At 64.2% G+C, this 23,940-nt stretch overlaps 2 protein-coding genes across 6 annotated transcripts in view; both read right to left on the reverse strand.

Annotated features, from left to right (window-relative positions):
• Positions 1-6,475, reverse strand: MAPK11 (mitogen-activated protein kinase 11). Its single transcript, XM_032266187.1, has 12 exons — positions 6,259-6,475; positions 3,921-4,050; positions 3,705-3,763; positions 3,505-3,616; positions 3,392-3,421; positions 3,249-3,296; positions 3,056-3,170; positions 2,707-2,778; positions 2,391-2,470; positions 1,843-1,921; positions 1,584-1,757; positions 1-1,301 (listed from the first exon to the last, which is right to left on the reverse strand). The coding sequence occupies exons 1-12, from the start codon at positions 6,372-6,374 to the stop codon at positions 1,222-1,224; spliced, it is 1,095 nt and encodes a 364-aa protein (XP_032122078.1). The 5' UTR covers positions 6,375-6,475; the 3' UTR covers positions 1-1,221.
• A 3,610-nt stretch (positions 6,476-10,085) lies between these two features.
• Positions 10,086-23,940, reverse strand: part of PLXNB2 (plexin B2) — a 32,663-nt gene continuing 18,808 nt past the window's right edge. For all 5 annotated transcript variants that reach the window (XM_032266202.1, XM_032266205.1, XM_032266203.1 and 2 more), the window contains exons 4-37: positions 23,743-23,925; positions 23,526-23,654; positions 22,808-22,908; positions 22,532-22,658; positions 21,982-22,135; positions 21,141-21,255; positions 20,933-21,041; positions 20,744-20,845; positions 20,123-20,215; positions 19,678-19,759; positions 19,203-19,360; positions 18,977-19,125; positions 18,720-18,828; positions 18,433-18,569; positions 18,097-18,267; positions 17,536-17,665; positions 17,200-17,427; positions 16,909-17,085; positions 16,702-16,841; positions 16,475-16,575; positions 16,134-16,363; positions 15,868-16,049; positions 15,436-15,502; positions 15,063-15,209; positions 14,351-14,507; positions 14,101-14,201; positions 13,947-14,031; positions 13,543-13,697; positions 13,307-13,467; positions 13,037-13,184; positions 11,732-11,796; positions 11,521-11,596; positions 10,998-11,072; positions 10,086-10,916 (exon numbers count right to left, since the gene is read on the reverse strand). In XM_032266202.1, the coding sequence (XP_032122093.1) occupies positions 10,812-10,916; positions 10,998-11,072; positions 11,521-11,596; positions 11,732-11,796; positions 13,037-13,184; positions 13,307-13,467; positions 13,543-13,697; positions 13,947-14,031; positions 14,101-14,201; positions 14,351-14,507; positions 15,063-15,209; positions 15,436-15,502; positions 15,868-16,049; positions 16,134-16,363; positions 16,475-16,575; positions 16,702-16,841; positions 16,909-17,085; positions 17,200-17,427; positions 17,536-17,665; positions 18,097-18,267; positions 18,433-18,569; positions 18,720-18,828; positions 18,977-19,125; positions 19,203-19,360; positions 19,678-19,759; positions 20,123-20,215; positions 20,744-20,845; positions 20,933-21,041; positions 21,141-21,255; positions 21,982-22,135; positions 22,532-22,658; positions 22,808-22,908; positions 23,526-23,654; positions 23,743-23,925 (4,449 nt within the window). In that variant the 3' untranslated portion in view covers positions 10,086-10,811. The remainder of the gene's footprint in view (positions 10,917-10,997; positions 11,073-11,520; positions 11,597-11,731; positions 11,797-13,036; positions 13,185-13,306; positions 13,468-13,542; positions 13,698-13,946; positions 14,032-14,100; positions 14,202-14,350; positions 14,508-15,062; positions 15,210-15,435; positions 15,503-15,867; positions 16,050-16,133; positions 16,364-16,474; positions 16,576-16,701; positions 16,842-16,908; positions 17,086-17,199; positions 17,428-17,535; positions 17,666-18,096; positions 18,268-18,432; positions 18,570-18,719; positions 18,829-18,976; positions 19,126-19,202; positions 19,361-19,677; positions 19,760-20,122; positions 20,216-20,743; positions 20,846-20,932; positions 21,042-21,140; positions 21,256-21,981; positions 22,136-22,531; positions 22,659-22,807; positions 22,909-23,525; positions 23,655-23,742; positions 23,926-23,940) is intronic.

Consider the following 23,940-nt stretch of genomic DNA (forward strand, 5'->3'; position numbering starts at 1 on the left):
TATGAGCCAAGCGAGAGGGAACCTTTATTGTGCACTCCTGGTGCAGGCACTTAACACCCAGGCTTCCCTGGGCCCCTCAAGGCAAGAGGTCACCGCCTTTCCAGGGAAAAGCCACACTCCCAACTCGGCTCTGAGCAGGGTCCCATCTCCGGGGTTACTGGATCAGCTCCATCCTGGGACAAGGAAAGAGGAGGACTGACCCGCAGACCAGAGCACCTCAGATCTCCGGCTGCAGGGCCACACGGCCGGCAGAGGTAGGAAGCTGGCCAGGGTGCTGGGGCAGGAGTGTCCGAATCCAAGTCCACATCGACGTGTTCAGCCTGCCTTAGAGTTCTCAAGGCTGAACCACCCCCACCTCCAGCCTCAGGAACCTGCTATAGCTCCCATGTCCGAGGAAAAAGCCCCTGCCATGCTCACGTGGTTGCCCTTCGGCCCACTGGAGCCTCTAGTCTGAATCGCAACATCCCTCAAGCATCAGGAACTGAGGGGAGGGAAGGCAGCAGCATGCCCGCCCCAGCTCAGGGTTCTCGCCAGACATGGCTGCTGCCCCTTGGATGCCCACAGATTCACATGCACATGTGCCCTGACATGAACACGGGGAGTGCATGCCCATCCACATATGCCCACACCCATGGGTGAACACAAGGCTCCAGGCAGCTTTTCTTTTGACACCTGGTGGTTGTCCCTGCCCAGCCTGATGGCACGCTGGCTCTGCCTCTCAAGACCTGTGGGTCTCAGCAGTGACAGGGCAGCCCCTACTTCTAGGCTGAGCAGCTCCAGCCACTGAGACCTCTCCCTTTGAGTCTCCAGGGTTCCCGGCCCCAGTGCGCCCTCCAGAGCCCTGGGACAGAAGAGATCCCTTGGCTGACACTCCCCGTGGGTCGGCCTAGGACAGACAGGGGTATTTCCCAGGGGAACTCCTTTAGCATCCAGGACCCCACAGTCAGGTCCCAGTGGAGAATGCAGTGGCCAGGAGGGGGCGGGAGGACCAAGGTAGGCCTAGGGACACTTGTGCCCAGACTCCTACACATGGCAAGCACATGTACACACATGTTTGTGCATGCATACATGTGTGTAGATGCTCCTGAAGGCAAGGGGTCCTAGGCCAGGAGTCAGTGACCATAGGAGTACGGGAGGCGCCTCTTGAGGAAGCCACATCAGCTGTGGAAAGGTGCAGGCCCAGGCCCGTTCACAGGCTGTCAGGGGCTACCGGGCAGCACCTCACTGCTCAATCTCCAGGCTGCCAGGCGGCTTCGGTGGCTCTGGGGGCTTGAAGCTGAGGACTTCCTGGTAGGTGAGCTCTAGGAGGTGAAAGGAAAGGGTAAGCTCGTGCCTCCCACAGCCCAGCCCCCCACCTGCTTGTCTGGTACCTGCCACCCAGCCCAGGCCCACCACACTGTGACAGCAGCCTCAGCACAGAGTCTGGGAGCCAGAACCTGCCCTGTGCTACCCCGCAGCCTGTGCTGACACCTGCACGCCCTTCTACACCTGACCAGTCTGGAGAGGAACTGGAGTACTTCCTGCCTCTGGGGTAATGCAGCCCGCAGGCCCCTGGACCCAACCCCAGCCACTGCCATGCCCACCCTTCCACTCCTCCACGGTGCGCTCCTTGGCCTCAACGCTCTCATCGTACGGCTCGGCCTCTGGCTCATCCTCAGGGTCATGGTACTGGCTGAAGTAGGCGTGGGCCAGCGCCTCGGCCGCACTGACCCTCTGGTCACTATCCAGCACCAGCATCCTTCCAAGGAGGTCTATGGCTGCAGGGGAGCCAGTGGGGGTGGGGGTCAGCTCTACATCCAGGGCCAGATATGGAGCCCAGTCTAGCCCCAGGGCGGTCCTCACCCAGGGGGTTGGCTCCGTGGAAGATGCTGCTCAGGTCCTTCTGGGGCATGGGGGGCAAGGACTGGATGTATGTCCGGGCCTGGGAGCAAACAACACCACCTGGGGAGGCTGCTCACTCTCTGCCTCCCTGGCCCCAAATTGGGGCTTCTCTCAGCAAGCCACTACACTCATTCACTCCAACAAGCCAGGACAAGGGCATAGGCAGACCGGTGAACCCCTCTGCATGGAGCTGCTGGCTCTAGCTCCTCACTTAGCCCCTGATGCCTGCAGGAGCTGGGCACTCCTTGCCCCCAGCCCACCCCCACTGCCATGGCCAGGCACTGCTTGCCGGGATCATGGCTTAGCACCCACTGTCTCTGGTGTCAGGAATGTCTTTCCTGTTCTCCTGTTCCCCTGTTCTCCTGCAGGGATTGGGCACCTGCCCTGGGCTCTATCCCACCTCGTCCCATGCTCCCCACATTGTCCCTTCATTTCAATACTACCCTCTCCCCCAGAGCCTGGGGGCTCAGCCAGCAGAGGGAGCTGCTGGCTGGCGGGCACCTACTCACGTGTTCTGAGGAGATCTTTGCCAGCACCTCCGGGCTGGGTGTGCCCACCACTTCCATGATGCGCTTCAGCTGGTCAATGTCTGCGTCACTCAGGAAACACCCACCGGCCAGCCACGGACCTTTCCTGGGCCCTCAGACCCAAGATTTGGTGCACTGCCCAGAGCCCACTCTCTTACAGCTGAGGATGGCCACCCCAAGGTAGCATGGCATGGGGGTGGGCAGAGGAGGCGAGATCCACCAGAAGGGGCCAGCACCAGCCCCTACCCTATAGGAGGGGCCCCGTTTGACCCTGCTCCCCAACCTGGGCCAAGGATACAGTCACTTCCCGGGAAGAGGGCCTTGCCCTGGAGTAGCTCAGCCATGATGCAGCCCACGGACCAGATGTCCACTGTGTGAGGGCAGGGGGCCTCCGTCAGTGTGCCCACCCCACATTCCTCCTCCAGGAGACCCGAAGTCACGACCAGACCCCAAGACAGGTAGACCCCCTCCTCTGCCACATCCAACCCTGGGCAGGGGGAGGAAACAGCTGCAGGGCCAGAGGGGGCCAGCACCCATCATGTTCTAGCAGCCTCTGAAGGGCTGCTTTTGAATGTGGGTCCCACATTCTTGGGGACCTTGCCTGCCCACCAAGACCGAGCACGCAGGGCCAGGCCTTCCCCCTGCACCTGTCTGGTTGTAATGCATCCAGTTGAGCATGATTTCAGGGGCCCGGTACCAGCGCGTGGCCACGTAGCCCGTCATCTCTTCATCTGCCTGGCGGGCCAGCCCGAAGTCCAGGATCTGGGGCGACCACGAGGTGTTTTCAAGCCCCGAACAGGCTCCGCCGCCACCCTGCCCACCCCTGCCCGCAGGCCTCACCCTGAGCTCACAGTCCTCGTTCACAGCCACGTTGCTGGGCTTCAGGTCCTGCAGGCCACGCCGAGCGTGAGCGCGTGAGCGTGAGCGCAGGGGGCCGGGCAGAGCCCTGCCAGACCCGACCCTCACCCTGCGGCCGCACCTACCCGGTGGATGATCCCGGCCGAGTGGATGTACTGCGGGAGGGGGTCGCGGTCAGCGCTGGGCCCAGCCCGCCCGCCCCGCGCGTTGGAAACCCACGAAGCCCAGGGCGCCCCACCTTCAGCCCGCGCAGCAGCTGGTAAACCAGGAACTGAACGTGCTCGTCGCTCAGCGCCTGGCACTTGACGATGTTGTTCAGGTCGGCGCCCATCAGGGTAGTCACCAAGTACCTGGGGAGGGGGGCGGTCAGGACAGGGCCCCGCCGCCCCTCCGCGAACGCGCTCCCCTGGGCGCTGCCTCGCCCGCCCTGCCGCTCACACTTCGCTGAAGTCCTCGATGGACGTGGCCGGCGTGAAGACATCCAGAAGCCCGATGACCTGGGTGGCGCGCGCGGCAGGGATCGGGATCAGGCCGCCGTTCAGCACCCCGGGCCCCGCCCACGCCACGCCCCCACGGCCAGGGCTCGCCCGCCCATTGGCTGCGCCGCGGCCCCGCCCCCGACCCCGCCCGCCCCACAGCCCGCCCCCCGCTCACGTTCTCGTGCTTCAGGTGCTTGAGCAGCCGCAGCTCCCGGTACGTCCTGCGCGCGTGGATCAGCGACTGGAAGGGGCGCGACAGCTTCTTCACCGCCACCTTCTGGCGCAGCCGCGCGTCATAGGCCGAACTGGAAGGCGGGCGAATGAGGCGGCGCCAGGAGGGGTCCGTGGGCGGCGGCACGCGCGCACACGCGCTCCCGGCCGCACGCGCGTGTACCCGGGCCGCGCCGCCCCTCCGTGGGGATGGGGCCGTAGGGCTTTTCCGCCCCGGCCCCGCCCCAGCTCGGCCTCCGCCTTCGGGCCTCCGCGCTTGCTGGGAAGGACCCCTGGGGCTGGACGGCCAGGCGTGTGTGCAAGGTCCTGAACCTTCTCTGTCCCCTGGCCGCACCGATTCTCACCCCCAACCGAGGGCCCCCATTCAAAGCGAGGCCAGGAGCGAGGCCTCCCACCCAGAGTGGAAAAACACAGCAGGAAAACAGTCACTGGCGTTCGCCTGCAGCAGACAAGCCTCCCTCTGCGCCCTAGGCCCCATGGGTCCAGGAGGCTCACGGAGGAGGTTTCTAAAGCCACCTCAAAGCCCCTGGACCCCCAGTGCCTCTGAGTGTTCAAAATGCGGAGGGAAAGTTGGTCAGAGGTGTTTACTGCCTCATTATTTGTAACAAAACCTGGACGATAGGTGATGTCCAGCTGAGGACATCTGCCCAACCCAAAGAACAGCCCTTCGCCCAGCCCCACTTCCCAGGTGTCCAGACCCTCCACCCCGCGCCAGCTTCCTCAGCCCACCCTCCCTTTGCAGGTGGCCCTCGCCCCCAGCCTCCCCTGTCCCACTGCCCTCAGCCCTGCTAAAGGCAAGGCCTTTGCACAGCCCGTTTTCTCTGGCTGATACTTGTCCATTCTCTCCCTCCCAGTTCTGTCTCTTGGGATCCTGTCCAAGAGCAAGTGGAGGCTGAGGCCACACCCCATGCCCACACAGGGGGAGCAGGGGCGGCTCCTGCTGGGTCTGGGATGCTCCTGGGCCCTGTGGTTCAGGAAAGTCAACGAGGTGCCTGGGGCAGCCATGCCCCCAGCCTATGACCAGGGAAGGGTGCACCTGGTGTGGTGAGGGGAGTGGCCACATGTGGGCAAGAGGTTATTTTAGCCAATTGCATCTGTGCAGTCAGGTGACAGGCAATTGGCACCCTGTCCCCAGCCTTGGCAGTAGAACTGAGTAAACACGGCAGGGGTGCGGGTAGAGGAGGGGAGACCAGGCCTCACTCGGAGAAACGGACACCCCTCAGCAGCTTCCAGAAGGCAAGTCCCAGAGGCTAATCCAGACAGGCCCCACCCTAGTTCCCTGTGGCCACTCCCACACTGACCGGGACTCTCTTCCTGCCCTCGAGGTCACAGAGAGGAAGACAGATCTGTGCTGGGATGGCTAGCATGACCCACTTGCAACTTCTGATGGAAGGGTAGGGACCCCACAAGAAGAGAGCCCGCCCTGGGACCCCCGGCCCCTGATGCCACCCGCTGAGCTCCGCCTCTGGTGGACCTAGAGGTCCCACTCCCAACCTGCAAGTGCCTGGAGCAATGCCCTGCCCTGGCTGCCTCTGCCTTCCGCCTAACCAGGAACCCACAGTGGGCAGCAGCATCGGGCACTGGCCTCCATAAGGACCCAGCTGCACCTCTCAAACCCCATACCTATGGTCCGCCTCCCAGTCAACATGGAAGCTGCCACTTGGGACTCCCAGTAACCACCTCACCCCAAGCCCCAGCAGCCCGGGCTGCCTGGGTAACTAAAAGAGGCCTCGGCCCAGTCGGCCCCTCCCCCACCCTGACTCTGTCGTCTCTCTGGGCCCTAGGCCAGGTCCTCTGGCCCCCGGGCCTAAGTGGGGGTGGTGGTCTGAGGAGGAGCCTGAGGCCATCCCAGGGAACAGGTCTTGACTTCCGGGAACGGAGCTTCTTTTTTCAAACAATAGTCCCCGCCCCGGGCGGGGGAGGGGCATCCGCCAGACCCCGGGGACTGCCAGACCTGACCCAGTGAATCCCAGGTGGGCGCTCAGACATTGAGGGGCCTGGTCGTCCGGGGACTCGAAGCTCGGTCGCCTGAGACCCACCCTTACGCCGGCTGTGACCCTCAGGACTCAGGCCTAGCGGGGGGCGCTCCAAATTGGGAGCGGCGTCGGCTTGGAAAGTTTCTTTGCGCCACCCCCCATTCATTCCTCGGATCCGCGCGGTGCCCAGTGGCGGAGGCAGGGCGAGGCCCCTCCCCACGCCGAGAACCCCGCGCTGGCGAGGAGGGGGCGCGCTCTCCGGCCCTGCCCGGCCCCCACCCAGCACCCCCTCTGCCCCGTCCCTACCAGACGGAGCCGTAGGCGCCGGAGCCCACCGGGCGCAGACCCTGCAGCCGCTGCGGCACCTCCCACACGGTCTTGTTCAGCTCCTGCCGGTAGAAGCCGGCGCGAGGGCCCGACATGTCCGGAGCGGCTGCCGCTCCGCCGGTGTCCTGCCCCGCGCCCCGCGCCCGCGCCGGAGCCCGAGCCGAGCGGAGCGGAGCGGAGCAGAGGGCCGCGGAGGCGGCGGCGGGCGCGGGGGCGGGGCTCCGGGGCGGGGCCGGGAGGCCCGGGCGGATTTCCCGGGCTGGGTGGCCTGGACCGGGCGGAGGGGGGGGCGGTTCCCGGAGACAAATGCTCTGCTTCCTGCGCCTCGGAGGCGGTGGCAGAGCGGAAACCGGCCCTCCCTTTGCCGGGGCGGGGGGGGGAACCAAGGGCTGACACCTTCCTCCCGCTCGCATCTCCTGGGGGCCGCGCGCTTCCCCGGACTTGCACCGGCGTCTGGGCTCGACCCGGGCATCCCCACCCTGGCAGCTCCCTCCCCAACGAGGGAGAACCGTCAAAAGCCAAGAAGCTGGGGGTGAACCATGGGAAACATTTTCGTCAAGACAGAAATATGAATAGCATCACCTAAAGACTCGGCACTGGATAGAAAATCAGCCGAAAGAAAGGCGTTGGGACTGGGCCGGCCTGGCTTTCTCGCGCAGGACCTGCAGACCTTGATCCGCGGCACGCTCGGGAGAACCTTCCAGGTTTCCTGCCCCCGCTTGCCTTGACCTCGCCTCTGGGAGAGGCGCGACCGCCGGGCCAGGGCTGTCAGGACCAGGGACAGCGGCGTCACCGCGGGGCCTTCCTGCCCACACGCAGGCCCCAAACGGATCCTTTCTGGTGCACAGAACCTTTCCCCTCCTTAGCTGCCACCTCTTCTAGGAAGCCCACCCTGACTATCCCAAGTCCGAGAAGCGGCCTTTGTGCACAGGGTGTTGTGAAGTCAGCCCCGCGGGTGGCCAGGCGCGAGGAGCTGTCTTGGCGGGGACGTCCGCAGCGCCCCACTCCACTCCTCTTCTGCTTCTGGGCCGCGCTTCGGGACGCGTGATGACAGGGTCCTGTCTCGTCGCCCGCGCCACCCTCCACCCGCTGAGCGGCCAGGCCAGGGAGGCCGCGAGGATTGCAGGCGGGAGCCTTGGGGAAGCCTGACACCTTCCCACTGGAAAGTGGCGAAGGCTCGAAGGAGCGTTGCCTCCTGGAGCACCGGCCACTGACTTCCGCCCTGTTAGAGCAGTGGGTGGAGGGCTTTGTGGCTGGGCAGCCCCTTCCAGCGAGGTGAGAAATCAGGATCCCAGTGGCCCAAAAAACTTCTTTTTTAAAACATTAAAATCCGAGTTTTAATGCCAAATCTGATTTTTAAAAATCTGCAACCAAATTAAGACAGCGAACGCGGTCCTGGCGAACGGCCGCGTGTCCGGGACCAATAGGGACAGACCAGGAACAGGTCTCAGCCCAGTCCCTCTTGCATGACCAAGCCCCGAGCCGCAGTTTCCCCACTGGGAGCCGGCGTCCGGCCTGGGGCCCAGCACAGGCCTGGGGGTGGCCCTGCTCCTCTCTGGGGCTGGACTGGGGCGAGAACGCGGGCGGCCTCTCCGAGGGCTCCCGCCCCGGGGCGCCTTTCACTGGGCCCGGCCGAGGCGGGCCTAGGTTTTGTGCGGAGTTAATGGAGCTTCAGCTAAAGGAGGAGGAGGCGGGAGCGCAGCCCTGACGCTGTGGGAACCTGGGCCTCGCCCGCGGCCGCCGCCGCCGGGGGAGGGAAGCGGCCTTTGTCTGCGACGCGGCCGGGCGGGGCGGGAGCCGCGTTCCCCTGGTGACCGGCCGCGCCCCTGCACCTCCCCGGGCGGGGACGGGGTGGGGGGGGTGAGGTGGGGGGAGGGCTGGGCGGCTCCGTTCTCTCCCCTTGGGTGGGAGACAAGGGGATGGGAAGGTGTCAGGCTTCCCTCAAGGCTCCCGGCTGCAATCCTCGAGGCCTCCCTGGCCCGGCGCTCAGCGGGTGGAGGGGGGGCGCGGGCAGAGAGACAGGACCCTGTCATCACTGAGCGGACCTGCCCCTGGAACCCCTACCTGTTTGACCAGGCAGAAAAGGTGCTGCCCAGGTGCCTGCTGGGGATAGTGTGGGGTAGCGGCACTGCAGGGGAGTGGCCACTAAGGAGTTTCAGATGGCAAGAGTGCCTGGAGGCTGCCTTCCAGGAGAGCCTCCCTGGAGGGAGCCACCAGCGGAGGACAGTCCCAGGGCCAGAGGAGAAGGAGGCTGCTGGTGACAGGGCTGGCTTGGGGCAGGGGCGCTGGGAAAAGCACGAGGCAGGGCAGGGGTGAGGGGCCCTGGGGCAGAGGCACCTCCTACCCAGCTGACAAACTTGCCCCTGAATACAGCACACCACCCTTTCTCCGTGCCCACTGCGCTGTCCCAGGCCACCTTTCCTCACTGGAGGGGTGTGACAGTCCTCTCTGGTCCCCCAGGTCCCTCCCAGCTGGGCCTCTTCCTGCAGTGAACTTCCTAACAGACAAATTTGGCCTTGCTCACTGGGGGACCAGGTGATAGTGGGTGAGGAGCTGATTTAGCAGAGGACTTTCCTGCAGGTAAGAAGCAAGCAGGATGTAGCCCTGGGCTGTTAAGCTGCCCACTGTCTCTCCTCCCACCACTCTGGGAGAAAAATGGGACTTGGAAAGCACACAGAAAGGACAGGCCACCCGTCTTTGGCCAGCTGACCACTTCAGCCCACCCACACGCACCCCAGCAGCTATGCCCAACTTCTACCCAGGGCCTGCCCCCACCTAGATGCTGGACTGCAGAGCCTGCAACCTCTCCCAACCCCAAGTTTCTCTGGGAGTGAGGGAACCCGATGTCATTTCAGAGGTCCCTGGAGCAGGGAATGTCAGTTTGCCTTGTACCCCTTTCTCTTGTGGGGGAGACACAGCCACCCATTTTTCCTCATGGCTTGAATGGAACTGCCCCAGTCCAAAGAGGACTCCATCAATGGAGGCCTTGCCCTTCAAAGAGACCCAGCCATGATGTGCCCCAGTTCGGGGGAGACAGGCTGCGGCTGCCAGAGAATGGATCCTAGCACATGGATTAGTAGTCGGGACCAGCAGAACCTCAGGATTTTCGCCTGGATCCAGCCACATCTGAAGCTGGGCCTTCACTTTGGGTCTGGAGCACCGAATACTCCTTCTGCCTGGGCTGCCTGTATTCCTGGCACACAGGGGAGGCTCCGAACCTGCCTGTCCTGGTTGCTGCTGTCCCTAGCGCTCAGGACAGTGCATGCGTGGTGTACAGCAGGCACGTGGTAAGAATGTGTTGCATGAAAGAAGCAGGAAGCCATCAAAGCCACCAGATGGCACCAGAAGCAGTCCTACCTCCCAGTACCCTTCCCAGCCCTCTCCACCTCCCCCCAGCACCCCTACCAGCCCCCTCGGCCTCCCTCCACCTCCTTCTACCTCCCCCCAGCACCCCTCCCAGCTCTCCACTTCCCCCCACCTCCTTCTACCTCCCCCCAGCCCCCATCCCAGCCCCCTCCACTTCCCCCCACCTCCTACCTTCCCGCTCTACCTCCCCCTACCTCCTTCTACCTCCCCCCAGCCCCCATCCCAGCCCCCTCCACCTCTCTCCACCTTCCCCCTCCCCCCTCTACCTCCCCCTACCTCCTTCTACCTTCCCCCAGCACCCCTCCCAGCCCACTCCACCTCCAACAAGCACCCCTCCACCTCCTCACAGCCCCCCTCCTGGCACCCCCACTCCTATTAGGGCCCACAGAGGCCAGGGAAGGGGTGGTGAGCAGCCCCAGGAAGAACTCAGCCAATCCGCAGAGTGAAAAAGACTGTATTTGATTTACAATGAACAAGATTTACAAAAAGGGGTGGGGTGATCTTGGTGGAGCTGCTCCCAGTCCCCCCAGATCCGGTGGGGCTCTAGGGCAGTCTGTCTGACAGACCAGGACCCCAGGATGCCTGGGCCCTGACACAGGACGTCCCACTTGACCTATGAGGTGGAGCCCAGCAGCTGTGAGTCCACCCAGAGTGCCGGAGTCCACCCAGAGTGCAGGCGCCCTCAGGGAGGCTGGTGAGGTCAGGAAGGCATCGTACCGCTTTTTCTCCTCCTCCCATCCCATGGTGGACAGACAGACAGTGTCTGGGAACTTGCCCTGGGGGCCACAGGCCCTCAGATTCCCCGGGGGCCCAACCCAGGGCATGGAGGCGGCTGCTGGTGCGTGGGTGGAGGCGGAGGCCTGCTGCCCCCAGCGTGGCAGCGTAAGGCACATTTGCGAATCGCTCGAGACTGCACAGTGAACACCGATGCTGGTTCCGCCGGCGGGAGCTGGGGCTGGGGCTGGGGCTGGTGTGGCGCCGGTGGTATTGCTCAGAGGAAGATGCTACAGTCTAGGCGCTGGCTGGGTCCCCGCTGCACCCACTCTGGTGAGGGGTGGGTTCTCTAGGGGAGGATGGGGCCTTCGCCACAGCCACTTGGCCTCCTCCCCCAGGGGCGCTCAGGTATCTCTTGTACCTGTGCCCCAAGGCAGCACTGGAGGTCGGGGTCAGAGGTCAGTGACCTTGTTCTCCAGTGCAGCCGCGATCTGCTGCAGGCGGAAAGCCAGCTGCATCTTCTGGGTGGCTGGGTCCTCCTCCAAGGCATTGATGACCTGAGGGAGGGTCCCATCAGAGCACATCGGGGGCGCGCCCGCACCCCGCAGCCTTCCCCGCACCCGAGGGGCTGACCCTACCTCATCATAGTACTTCTGTGTGTACTGGTAGAGCTGGTGCAGTGCCACGAGTGTGTTCAGAGAGTCTGTGTGCGCCTGGGGGGTGATGGGATGGTCAGGGCCAAAAGGGGGCTGTGGGAGCCCCGGGGCTGGCAGGGGTAGTGCCGGATGCCCAGGACAAGGGGCGTCCGCAGGGTCGCAGCTGGGGCCTGGGGCACAGCTGGCACTTGGGGGCCTCCACGCGGCACAGCCTCAGACAGACACCCACGCAGAGTCGTGACAGGCAACCATCTCAGTGCCTCCCTGTGCCACGCACGCTGAAGACGGAGCTGCAGGGAGGGGCGCTGCGCGGGGCTGGGCGTCAAGCAGCCCAAGTCCCCACACCACGAAGCTGCAGCCACTTCACATGGCCCGGCCCACCTCGAGGTCCCCCCCCAATCACACCATTTTACCCCTCCCCTGCAGCTCAGGGCCAGTCTCAGCATAGGGTGGTGGGAGCAGGGAGCAGGGGAGGCCGTGGGTGCATCCCTGGTGGCCTGCTTACCCGGGAAATCTCTGCCAGGTGTGTGTTCATGTCCTGGTCACTGACCTGCACCATCTGCCGGATGCCCTTGTAGTAACTGCAGGGGGGAGGATCACACAGTGCGGGCGGCAGGGGCTCGAAGGGGTGGGTGGGGGAAACGAAGGCCTGAACCTCCCCCCAGAGGGTGGAGGGTGGGCAAGGGGACCTGGCCTGGAGGGCAGGCAGCACTTACTCCTCCACCATCTTCTTGTAGGTGGAGATCTCCTTGGCATACAGCAGTTTGTTGCTGGGAGAGTCCTGTCGGGGACAAAGCCCAGTGACACCTGGCCCAGGGGGCCGGGCTGGGGTTGCTCAGAGCCCCCCTTGGTAGCTTCCCCTGCCCAGAACTCCTGACACTTTCATCAAGAAAACTATTGGCTGGGCCAGATGGCTCATGCCTGTAATCCTAGCACTTTGGGAGGCAGAGGAGGATGGATCCCCTGATGTCAGGGACTCAAGACCAGGCTGGCCAACATGGTGAAACCCCACCTCTACTAAAAATACAAAAATTAGCTGGGCATGGTGGCACATGCCTGTAATCCCAGCTACTCAGGACGCTGAGGTAGGAGAATTGCTTGAACCAGGAGGCGGAGGTTGCGGTGAGCCAAGACCGTGCCACTGCACTCCAGCCTGAGCGAGACAACGTCTAAAAAAAAAGACTACGTATTTTGTAATTTGTAGTAAAAGTGTGGAAAGTAGAAAAGTTCCTTTTAAAAGTTTCCTTTCCTGTTAAAGAATAAGTGTGCTAATAACTTTGTTAATCCCCATCCTATGTAGCTGTTAAACATGCCATGCTTACAGGCATGTAGTGTGTTCTATGTCTTTGTACTTTAACCAAAATATCTGCTCTGGACGTGCTCGCAGACATGTCCCAGCTCTCCATTGCTTTTATGTGTTTAGAAAAATTTTAAGTTGTAGGCCGGGCACGGTGGCTCATGCTTGTAATCCTAGCATTTTGGGAGGCCGAGGTGGGTGGATCACCTGAGATCAAGAGTTCAAGACCAGCCTGGCCATCACGGTGAAACCCCATCTTTAAAAAAAAAAAGAAAAAAAAAAAAAAAATTTAAGTTGTTAGCCAATCGGGTTTTAGTTTAGATTTTGAGGTCTAGCTCCAGCCACCGGAGATCAGACACAGCAGTAAGGACGTGAGGAATAAATTTGTGTTTTCCTTTGTTCATTGTACTCTTGTGGTAAAATGGCTAGTTAGTGTACCCTTCCTGCAGTCCAGGAAGTAAAAATTGTGTTGCAATAAAAAATCCTTTATCTCAGAGCTAATTTTTCTTTGCAGCACCGAGCGTCAACGCTCAGTTTCTCTGCTCATGTACGGGTCTCAGGAGGAGAGAGGGGTCTCAGACTCTCCCAGGCTCTGCCCCAGACCCCTCTGCCCCCAGCCTCGGCCACGCTCCACCCCCTCCATCCAGGGCTCAGGCCCAAGATGTAAAAATCCACACCCGAGACAAGGTCCTCCCTGCCCCACACCTGCCCTCACTCTACTCACACGGCTCAGCTTGTGCTCCGTGCGTGTGCAGGCGTCCATGAAGGTCTGTGCGATGACTGACAGGGAGGCGTCCACCACCTCGTGGACGTGCACATCAAAGATGAAGTGGGGGTTCTTGAGGATGTTCACCCAGAACCGGAGCGGTAAGCTGAGGCAGAGCAGAGGGGAGTGAGAGGCGAGGCTGGGCCGCAGGGTGGGTGTGGGAGGTTCAGGTGAGTGAGGGGCGGGGCTGGGCCGGGCGGGCCCAACTGGGCCGGTGCAGAGGGTCACCTGTTGGTCTTCCAGATGTGAATGGTGTCCTCGTCCTGGATGTTGTGCTTCTCCGCCTGCTCGTCCAGGAAATCGAAGAAGTACTTGACCGCGGGTGGCACGGCGTGCCCAGGCGCCAGCACGCTGTGAAAGAAGTTGTCCACAAACTGCTGCAGCGTGCCCTGTGGGGAGAGGGGCTCAGCGTGGCGCCATGGCTGCGGCTCCTGGGGCCAGCCCACATGCCCACGGCGGCCGACCTTGACGGAGAGCAGCCTCGTCAGGTAGATCTCGGTGATGGCCTTCGTCCGCTCCTTCTCCTTCACACTGCCTCGCTTGGACTTGCCCTCGTCCACCTCCTCGGCCGGCCGAACCAGGTGCCATACCCGGTTCTCCTCCTCCAGCAGGGCATGGCCTGTGGGGAGCGGGCGCTGAGGGACCCCCACCGGGTCATGCACAGCTCCCCTGGGCGGTGGCGGGAGGGCGGGGCCTTGGCCACCGCCACTGAGCCACCTCCCCAGCGGGGCTTTCAGGTACCTCCCGAACCTGTGCCCGAAGGCAGCACTGGAGGTTGGGGTGGGCAGGAGTACATGTGCCAAGGGCGGACGTGGTCCGCACTGACCTGAGGGGGCTGGAAGGAAACGGGCAAGAGAGACAGACTCACGCTCCCCAGGCAGGTCCTGCTGGCTGTCCTCTGGCTGCTGGGAGACCCCCACCTTGGACAGGATGAGGGTGGCTCCGTCCCGGACCTGGGGAACACAGCAGTGAGGGCCGCCCCTGGGTGCCCGGTTCTAGCCCGCCCCAGCCCAAGTGCTCACGTTATAGTGCATGAGGGTGTTGACACGCTTCCACCGGCCCTCCCGCTGTGACGTCAGGTCCAGGTCCGACAGGATCTGGGCTGTGGAGCCCGGACGCCACTCTGTGGGAAGAGACAGCCCACCTTGGGCCCAGGCCGCCCAAATTCCTCCCACTGCCCACCACTCCCAAGGGAGAAAGCTGGCCAGGACCTGCCACAGGACAGGGGCCGGGCACGCGTCTGCCCTCGTGCAGACAGTGGCCGGCACTCACCGAGGACCACGCTGTCTGGCCTGGGCCAGCAGGAGCAGGGCTGCCCGCGGTACACCTGGTCGATGATCTTCTCCTTGACCTGGGAGATGGTGTCGCAGTTGAGGACCTTGACCGGGATGGCGTCGGCTCCCTCGTCCTGCACGATCACACTCACCGTCTGTAGGAAACACCGGATGAAGCCCAAGGGGAGAGGCCCTTGCTCTCACCTGCACCAAGCAGGAGCCACTCTGCCCACCACAGCGGCACCTTCAGGTGGCAGTCCCCGGCTGGCCGCGCGCTGAGCCCCCGAGGCTTCTGAGATGACCACACTCTGCCCTTCCCCTGCCTGCTCCACTCAGTAGGACAGAAAGCAGGGACAGCTCAGAACTGCCCACTCAGGCTACCACGCAAGCTCACGGAAGCACATGTATACGTTACGCGCACAGGATCCGGTCACTCGTGCAAGAACATGGGACACCGGGCCCCTCACATGCCCTGCAGGAGTCGGGGGCACCCAGGAAGAGCTGCCTCAGGCCCGCACACTTACAGCCTCCAGAGCCTGCACCCACGAGCACCCAGGCCCTCCCTGAGCGCAGAGAGCTGGCTCTACTTGAATCCACACAGGAGGTGGACAGCTCTGGCCTGTGGGTCCCATCTACAGCCAGGGATGCCCAAGCTCCTTAGCGCAGGTCCGAGGAGGCCACGACGGCCCCTGCCCGCCCCAGGAGCTCACCAGGGGTGCGTACTCCACGTCGTCCCCCAGCAGCCCCGTGTCATTGAGGGTGTACTTGGCCTTCTTCTGCACCGCGTCCACGGGGCCCTTTTCCACCTGATGTTTGATGGCCTTGAAGAGCTTGTACAGCGGCTCGCCAGCACTGTCCTGGGGTAACATGGAGGGGAGGCTGGGAAGTCAGGGGGCTTGGGGCCTGTAAGGGGCCCCCCGAGGCCTGGTCAGAGGCATGGACGGGGCTGGCGGTGTCAGGGACAGGAAGCGAAGCTGCCTGGGCAGGCCCCCCACAAGGTGCTGTACAGACAGGTGGACACTGAAGGGGATGGCACCAGTCTGCCTTGCCCGTTAACCCCAGCCCAGCTTGGGCGGGACCCACCTTGAGGTGCTGGTACAGGCAGATGGACATCCAGTTAGACAACATCCTCTCCACCACTGTCTCAGACCTGGGGGTGCAGGGAGGCCTTGTACCAAGTGACGCCCTAGCACTCCTGAGGCCCAACAAGTTCCTCCAAGCACCTGCCACCCTTGGGCCAACCCTCGCCCCAATCCAGGCCTGGGTGTGGCCTGCAGTGAGGACTGCCTGGTAGCAGCTCCAGCCCTCGAGGGCTAATGACCAGCAGAAAGTACTGGGCAGGAAGGGCTGGAGTCTGGCCTTGTGTTTGCAGCCAGGAACACCACCCCTAGGCTGTCCCCCAACGGTGCTGGCTGGCACCTGCCAGCTCCTGGATGCCTGACAGGCCTCCGTGCCACCCACCATCAGCCCCAGAGCCCCTGTGGCCGCCCCGCCTGTGGCCCCACCCGTGCACACCTGCGCAGCATCAGTTTGGGGTTCTTGGCAACCACATACTGCTCCAGGAGCTCCAGGAAGAGCGTGCGCATGATGTCCGTGTAGTACTCCAGCTTCCCATGCAGAGCCACCGTCAGCAGGGACGCGAAGTAGACCTTGGCTCGGGCCGAGAACTCCCGCTGGTTCTCCAGGGTGTGGATGAACTGCGGGGGCCGGCAGTCGGAGCTTGCCCAGCGCCACCCCTGCACCCTCCCGCCCGCCCTCCGGCCCGCCGCACCGCCGCTCACGTTGATGAGGAAGGATTTGCTGTTCAGCAGGTTGGAGAACTGGTAGAGGGCCTGCTCCACCACTTGCCGCCGCGGCTCGGGGATGTCCAGCTTGCCAGTGATCATCACGTCCTTGTCGCCGTCCTTGGAGGGCAGGAAGAAGACGCGGTCGGTGTAGGTCTTGTAGTCCAGCACAGGGATCCCCGCCTCGTGCACGTCGTTGGTCTGGTCCTCCATCTCGATCATCAGGTCTGGGGGGAGGCTGGCGTGAGACGTCCCTGGCCACCTGGAGCCCTGACCCCCGCCACACACAGCATTCCTGCCCCAGGAGGTGCGGGCGCCTGCGCCCGAGCCGCCCCTACCTGTGAATTCCTTCTTGCAGCGGTCCCGCACGCTCTCCTCCAGGCCCTCCAGCTGGGACTTGATCTTCTCGTACTCACGCTCGGCCTGCTGGCTCTTCCTCCTGCGGGCACAGGGAGACTCCTGGGTCCTGCCCGGCCGGCCCTCGGCTGCCCGGATGAGGAGGTGGATCTGCACGCCTGCCTGTGCAGGGCGGCAGGTGGCGCCAGAGGGGCCGAGGCGGGCTCACCAGTAGCAGTAGACAGACACCGCAATGACGACCACCATGGGCGCGATGACCAGCGGCAGGATGAGGCTGAGCGGCACGTCGCTCACACGGGTGTCATACTCCACACGGCCCAACACCCACTCTCGAGAGCCGAACTTCACCTGTGTGGGGGGCCGGGTTCAGCTGGGTCCCGTGGGGGCAACCCCCCGCCCACCCGCACTCACGCACAATGAACTCAGGCAGGTTGTGGGTGGTGTCTCGCTTCTGCCGCCGCTTGGGCGGGGGCTGCACCTCCGGGGGCTCGCAGTACAGGTCGGTCTCCGTCAGCGTCTTCATGATGCAGCGCTCAGCACCCACAAATGCCTCGGCTTCCTGCAGCGTCATTGCCTTGTTCAGGTTGGTGCCCTGGGGAGCGGGCAGAGATCAGGGTGAGGAGGGAACCGTTCCCCACGAGGGAACGTGGCCCAGCTCAGCCCAGACCCCAGCAGGACCCAGCCCCTGTGGCTGCGGCGTCCTCACCCGGGCATGGATGAGCTTGTTGACCTGCTTCTTGACACCACCCGTGAAGTTCTCGAAGGTGGGATCAGGCACATACTCGAAGGCCCCGGCCTCCGTCCTGAGCAGGGCACGGTGCCCGTCCATCTCTATCAGTGCCGTGAGGTTGTAGGCCTCGGGCTCCTCGGGGACAGCCGGGGACAGGAAGACCACCTTGGTGTCATTGTGGAGCACATAGTCCGTGCCCACCACCTGCAGGCAAGTCCCGGCTATCAGACCATGGGTGCAAGCCCCGCCCTTCCCGGGCACGTCCCCATTGGCTGGCACCAGAGCTGAGCCCCAGCCTGCACCAGGACTGACCGTCATGGGCTGCAGGGATTCGGCCTCCCGCGGAGGCTGCCAGGACTGCAGGGGCTCTGCGATGACCACCATGGCGAACCTCTGGATCAGGCTGAAGCCCTGACCCGTGACGTTGATGCTTCGGCCACCACTGGGGAGGGCAGTGCTTCTGTGGGCTCAGCTGGCAGGGGTGGTCCCTGCAGGCGCTGCCCTCCCATTCCCACCCACCCTGGCTCAGGCCACAGAGGGCTTCCAGGTGCACGTGTGGGTCTGGGTGGGCAAAGGGGCAACACGATGGGCCGTGCTGAGTGTGAGATTGTGCCGCAAGTGGGCAGGGGGCACAGGGGCCTGGTGAACATAGAGCCCGAGGTGTGCCCATCTGGTTTCTAGGAGGAAGTGGATCTGGGGTGCAGTGGGGTTTCAGGAGGCCTCCTCCTGCTGTGCAGACCAGCCCCACCACATTCCTCTCAGTCAAGTCAGCCGAGAACACAGAAGAGGAAGCTGGGTGTGTGGGTGCGGGGAGCAGAGAGGGTGGCTCCCCTCCTCCCCACAGGGGACCAAGGGGTGGGGCACCAGCCTCACCTGGCAAAGCTTCGCAGTGGCTCAAAGGCTCGCAGTACTGGGTTTTCACGGTAGGTGAAGATGATGCCGTGGCTGGGCACAGGGGAGCCCCCGTAGGAGACCTCCAGGGGCATCTGGCCCCGTGTCGCCTGGGGGCCGGTGACACACTGGAGCTGCGCCCCAAACTTCGTCCTGGGGGAGGGAGGGTGCTGGTCTGCATCAACCCCCTCCCCCGGGACCAGCCCCAGCCTGACCAGGCTGGCCTTGCCATTCCCTCGGCCACGCAGGTCTCAGTAAGTGCCCCCCTCCATACCCAGGGCCAGGGCCAACCAGACAGCAGCTGGCGGTGACACCCACACTTTACACGGGACGCCGCTGAGGGTCACCCGAACGTCCTCCTGGGAGCCCGTGTCCAGGTGGGTGCCGTGGATAGTCAGCATGGTGCCACCCGCCTGCGGTCCCTCCTGCGGCTCCACACTGAGAGGCTGGGGCTGCTAAAAGAGCCGCAGGGGCACTCGGGTGAGGACGGGGCTCAGGACACCCTCAGCCCTGGGCTGGATAATAACTCTGGTGGGAAGGCGGCAGGCAGAGCCCTCTCCTGGGTTCGGCAGCTACAGGACAGGTCCCCAAAGCCAGGCACTTACTTGGAAGGTGAACTGGATGTCGGGAGGCGAACGACCGAGTTTCCCGAGGACATCCACCTCGACACCCCCAGTTAAGGGCGCCTCTGCAGCCTCGATCACACACACAATCCTGGTGGACGACAGGTAGGGTGGCCCAGGCCCTCCCTGACCCACCCCACTGCCTGACACCCTCAGTCCTCAGCCTCTCCACCTACCCAGTCACCCAGAACCCCCACGTGGGTACTGACCCGGCTGAGGGCCCAGGGCCGTCCACTTACCGGGTGGACACAGAGTAACCTTCTGGCTGAAAGGTGCAGTTCCGGCCGGCCACGGAGATCCTCTGGATGTCCTCTGCTCGGACGCCCAAATTGGACCCCAGGATGGTGACACGGATGCCCCCGCCCAGGGGGCCTGTCTCAGGCGTGATCTGAAACCACAGAGCCAGGTGAGCAGTGGCTTGGGCCAGGCGTGTGGGCGGCGTGGGCCAGGCTTCAAGGGGCTCACCCTGGTGATGACGGGTGGCGGGCACTCAGAGGTGGCGTTGCAGAGGGCCTCGTACATGCACCTGCTCTGACCCCCACACCACGCACACTTGTAGGTGGGGTGAGCGGCCCGGCACAGGCTGCAGTCACTACGGCCAAAGGAGCAGTTGTACAGAGTCACTGCAGGGAGAGCCGCAGTCAGTGGCCACCCGAGCCTGCCTGTCCCCCGCCTGCCCCCCACTGCCCCCGCCTTCCCCCGCCTTCCCCCGCCTGCTCCCCACTGTGCCCACCCCTCCCCCTACCTGTCCTTTGCGCCTGCCCACCCCCTGCCTGCTCCCCACTGAGCCCACCTGTCCCCCTACCTACCCTTTGTGCCCGCCCATCCCCCCATCCACCACCCCTGTGCCCACCCATACCCCACCCATCCCCCACCCATCCCCCTACCTACCCCCCACCCCATGCCCCGTGCCCTTCCTGTCCCCTGCCCATGGCCCCACCGTGAAGCTTGCTGTCGATATTCTTGCTGTAGGACTTGACATACAAGTGCAGGGGCAGCGTCTCATTGGCATCGTGGGACAGCTGGGGGACACGCAGAGACACACTGCACTTCCTGCCCCCACAGAGAGGTGCAGGGCGGGAGTCACAAAGACAACCACCCCGTGGTCAATGGGTCCCTTCCCAGCCAAGGGCAGCAAGAGAGGCCTTCAGGTGGGGGCAGTTCAGGATCTCCAAGGACGCTGCTCTATGCCACTCTGTCCCCAAGGAGGGACAGGGAAGAGGGGCTGCCCCAGCAGGGCAGGGCATAGCAAGCCCCTGGCTGGACTCTGGTCCCAGGAGTCCCCCTGCCGCCCCTCCCCACACTCTTGGAGGTGACCCCCACCCTATCTGGGGCCCTGGGCTGAGCTGGCCTGCCCTGGAAGCTGGCCTGCCCTGGAACTGTACCTTTGGTGTCCGAAAGACGAAGGTCCCCGATTCTTGCATCCTCACTGGCTCCTTGAACTTGAGTAGGTCACTGCCCACGTGTAGGGAGGAGCCCTGCAGACAGTCCCATCAGGACCCTGGGCAGGCAGCCCACCCGCCCTGCCAGAAAGCCTTGGCACCCCGGCCCTCCTCAGCACCTGCATTGTGGGAGCCCTCCCTGCCCCACACATGCCTGCCCCTTTGACGCTCCCATCCCAGCTGACCCTGCAGCCCCTCCTGAGCCCAAACATCTGTGTCTGCAGTACCAGGGGCAGCTCCACCACATGTCCACACCTAAGGGCATCGCCCGGCCCACCTGGCATTGCTGCCCCCACTGCTCCCTCCTTGGGAGGCTGCGCCGGCCCGTCAGCCTCCACGCACCTGCCTCCTCCACTGCCTCCACTCCGGCCCCTCTGAAGGTCCCTGTGTGCTCCCTCCTGGCCTCTGCCCCCATATATCCTGTGCTTTCTACCTCATGTGGGGGCCCCAAGCTGGGGGGCGGGCACCGGGGGAGCTCAGGCTCCCTACCCACCCGTCAGCACCAGCCCGCTGCAGCCTCCCTCCACACCTCCACCTGCCGGCCGCCGCCCCGTGCTTCCGCACCTTCACAGTGTCCAGGTTCTTGCCCTGGAAGGTCACGTCTGTCTCATGGTTCACAGGGATCACCAGGGGGCTGGGGTCCAGGAACTGGGGGCAGCTGTCCTCCTGGGACAGCAAGGCGGGTCAGGTGCTGCCTGGCCACAGAAGGGCAGCTGGGCCCTGACCGGTCCCCCTGGCCCCAAGGCCCCTCACCATGTGGGCGCGGATGATGCCATCCTCAGGATTGGGCGAGGCCTCCCGGCACTCGTGGTAGCGCAGGTCCCATTGGCAGGTCCAGCGGTTGCTCACGCAGGAGATGCACCTGCATCCGGAGAGGATTGTGAGCAGGGCAGGGGTGGGTGGGTGGTTGGGGTCGAGAGCAGGGCCGGGGTGGGTAGGGCCAAGGGCACGCAGCACTCACGGCAGGTTCTCTTCCAGGCTCATGGCTTTGCGGCAGTCGTAGAAGGGGAACTGGTAGGACGTGAGAAAGATGTTGCCTTGTCTGAGGAGGAGCTGGATGGTCACGGCCACGTGGTCTACAGACGGCAGAAGGGGCGGCATCAGGTGGCAGCCGCTGAGCCGAGGCAGGCTAGGCCTCCTCTGGGGAGGGGCCTGAGGTAGAGACCCCTGGTCTTTGGGTGGGTCGCTCCTGCTGGGCTGGGCCTGGCCACCTGCTATCAGATCTCAGCTCGGGTGTCAGGCCCAGCGCAGGGCTCACCTTCCTCCCCAGGGCCCGGGTTGCTTTAGTACCCTCTGTTCCCGCAGGCACTGGGGACAGTGGCTCCTTGGAGTCTGGGTGGGACCTGCCAGGTCCCTGCCCACGTCACTGCATGGCCCCACTGCCCCCAAACTCAGGGGACATGGGCACGGTGCCTGTCCTGGCCCACACGTGGGCCCTGCAGCCTCTAGAAACGGCCCCACTGTCTCAGGCTAGACAGGGCAGGGAGGGGTGAGTGGCATCTGCCCAGATGATGCCTCGCGCTCCTGGCACCTGGATGCCGCTCTGGACGCGATGAGTGAGCAGGCTGGGGGGCCTCCTGCCCTCCAAGTCACCCGGGCCTGGAGGGCGTGGCTTCGGACAGCCTGGGGGACACAGAACCTCCCCCGTAGGCACAGCAACCCTATCACATGCTTCAGGCCTGGCGCCCAAGTGCCACAGAGCGTGCTTGTGCCCAGCCTGCACCCAGGGACCGGCAGAGGCGAGAGCCCGTGTGCAGGAGTGACTGAGAAGGGCCGGGAAGGGGGCTGGGAAGGCGCCTCACCCTGGCCTGGCGGCGTGGCGGGGATGCTGTTTGGGGAGTTGCAGACCACGGTGTTGCCCTCCACGCGGGCGGGGTGCGGCGGCGAGTCCCCAAAGAGGCACAGCAACTCGTCCTCCTCACTCAGGGCAGGAAGGGGGCTGACAGTCAGCTGCACCTGAGGGAGGGACCATGAGGCTCACACTGGGACCGCTGAGTCCTGTATGCCCGCTTGCCAGTGAGTGGCCTCTGCGTGTCTGGGCGCACATCCCAGAGGAACCTCCAGAGCCCAACTCCGCGTCTTCCAAAACAGACCCCTATGTGGTCACCCCAGCAACTCCTGGGACAGGGCCTGCATCCACCCTGGATAGAGGTAGGCCCACCTCTACCCGCCAGGTCACAGGAGTCCAGGGGGCCAATGGAAGGCAGGCACCATCCCTAAGGCTCAGTGCCCGGAGCCCAGGCGGGGGAGAGGTGGGCCCTCCCCTGACTGTCCCAACAGCTCCCAGCCTGGGGGAGCACCCACCTGGCCCAGCCTCAGCCCCACCACCCCCACCCCAGCCCTACCACGCACCTCCCCCTGGGCCCGCCGGCTCATGTTCTGTGGCTGGGCGCTGGTGATGGCCACGCAGGACTTGCTCCGGCTCCACAGCCAGTGGCTGGCCTCCTCAGCCCTCGGGCACTCAGCCTTCCGGGTGCATCTACAGGGGCAGGGAGCGGCCTCAGCACTAGGACCCCTCAGCCCAGGTGGGGTCTTGCTCTCCCAGGACAGTACAGTGTGCCCCCCGAACCAGGCCACGACCCTCCAGGATCCCAGACGCAGCTGTGTCCTGAGCCCCCGGGCGCTCACCGGCCCTCGACGACACACCAACCGCAGTACGGGTCCTGTGAGTCTCGGCACTGCGTGCAGGTCGAGTAGCTCAGGCACTCCTGAACCGGGAACCGGAACACCTGGGGCAGCGGGGCCATAAGCGGGACGACAGCAGGTGCAGCACGGGCCTCTCACATGCCGCAGATGCCCCCAAGAGCCAGCTTGACCCAGCTTCGTCCTGGGGCCTCGAAAGCCTTGGACACCTCAGGCTTGTTACGAAACACCTCCGGCTCTGCATGGCCATGGCCGGTGCCCCTGCCAGGCCCAGGACCTGATGGGGGCCCAGGGAAGCCTGGAGGTCTTGGCTGTGGTGTCTCCCTGGGGCAGCTTCGGTCCTCTGCACTGGCTCCCTCTGAGGGGTCCTCCTAGGGCCAGCCTAAGGGGCTCCTGCGCCAAAGCCCCCACAAGCTTGGGGCCCAGGCCCGTGTCCCCCACTGACTGAGCTCACAGAAGCTGTGCAGGGCCCTTCTTCTCATCCACCCTCAGAAACACCCCTCAGACACCCAACCTCAGGTGGGGCCAGAGGGACAGACGTGGTGGAGACACAGGGTGGAGACACTGTCCAGGGACCCACCCAGCCAAAGAAGAAAAGGCCTGGCCCAGCTCTGCAGCACCCCATCCTCCTCCGGCCCCTAGGCCTGTCATAAAGGCCTGGGTGCAACGACTGGGTACACTTCCGGGGCTGTGTGGGGCTCACCTTGTCCTGGGTCATGGCGTACAGGACGGCCAGGTCTCCGGACAGCACCAGGTCACGCTTGACTCTCTTGTTGATCTCCACAAGGACAGAGTCGTACTCGGAGGAGGTGCCGTTTGAGGCGAGGTACACCTGTGTGCGGGAGGGCAGGCTGGTGAGGGCAGGGGCCTTGTGCACCGACGGGCCCTCTGGAGCCTCCCTGCCCCAGCCCGGGCCAAACCTTGAGGATCCGGCCGTCAGAGGTACCCAGAAAAGCAACAGTGTGGTTGTTCTCGGTGGTGACCGTCACAGCCGTCAGGTTCAGGCCCCCACGCTGCAGCACGGCTATGGCTGTCAGCCCGTCACGGCTGCCCAGAGGGTAGGGCAAGTGCTCCGAGCCACACAGGAAGTTCTGACTGGAGCCCTGCGGACCGCCGAG

Source organism: Sapajus apella, unplaced genomic scaffold, assembly GCF_009761245.1.
Source record: "Sapajus apella isolate SASKATOON/1434 unplaced genomic scaffold, GSC_monkey_1.0 scaffold156, whole genome shotgun sequence".
Lineage (NCBI taxonomy): Eukaryota > Metazoa > Chordata > Mammalia > Primates > Cebidae > Sapajus > Sapajus apella.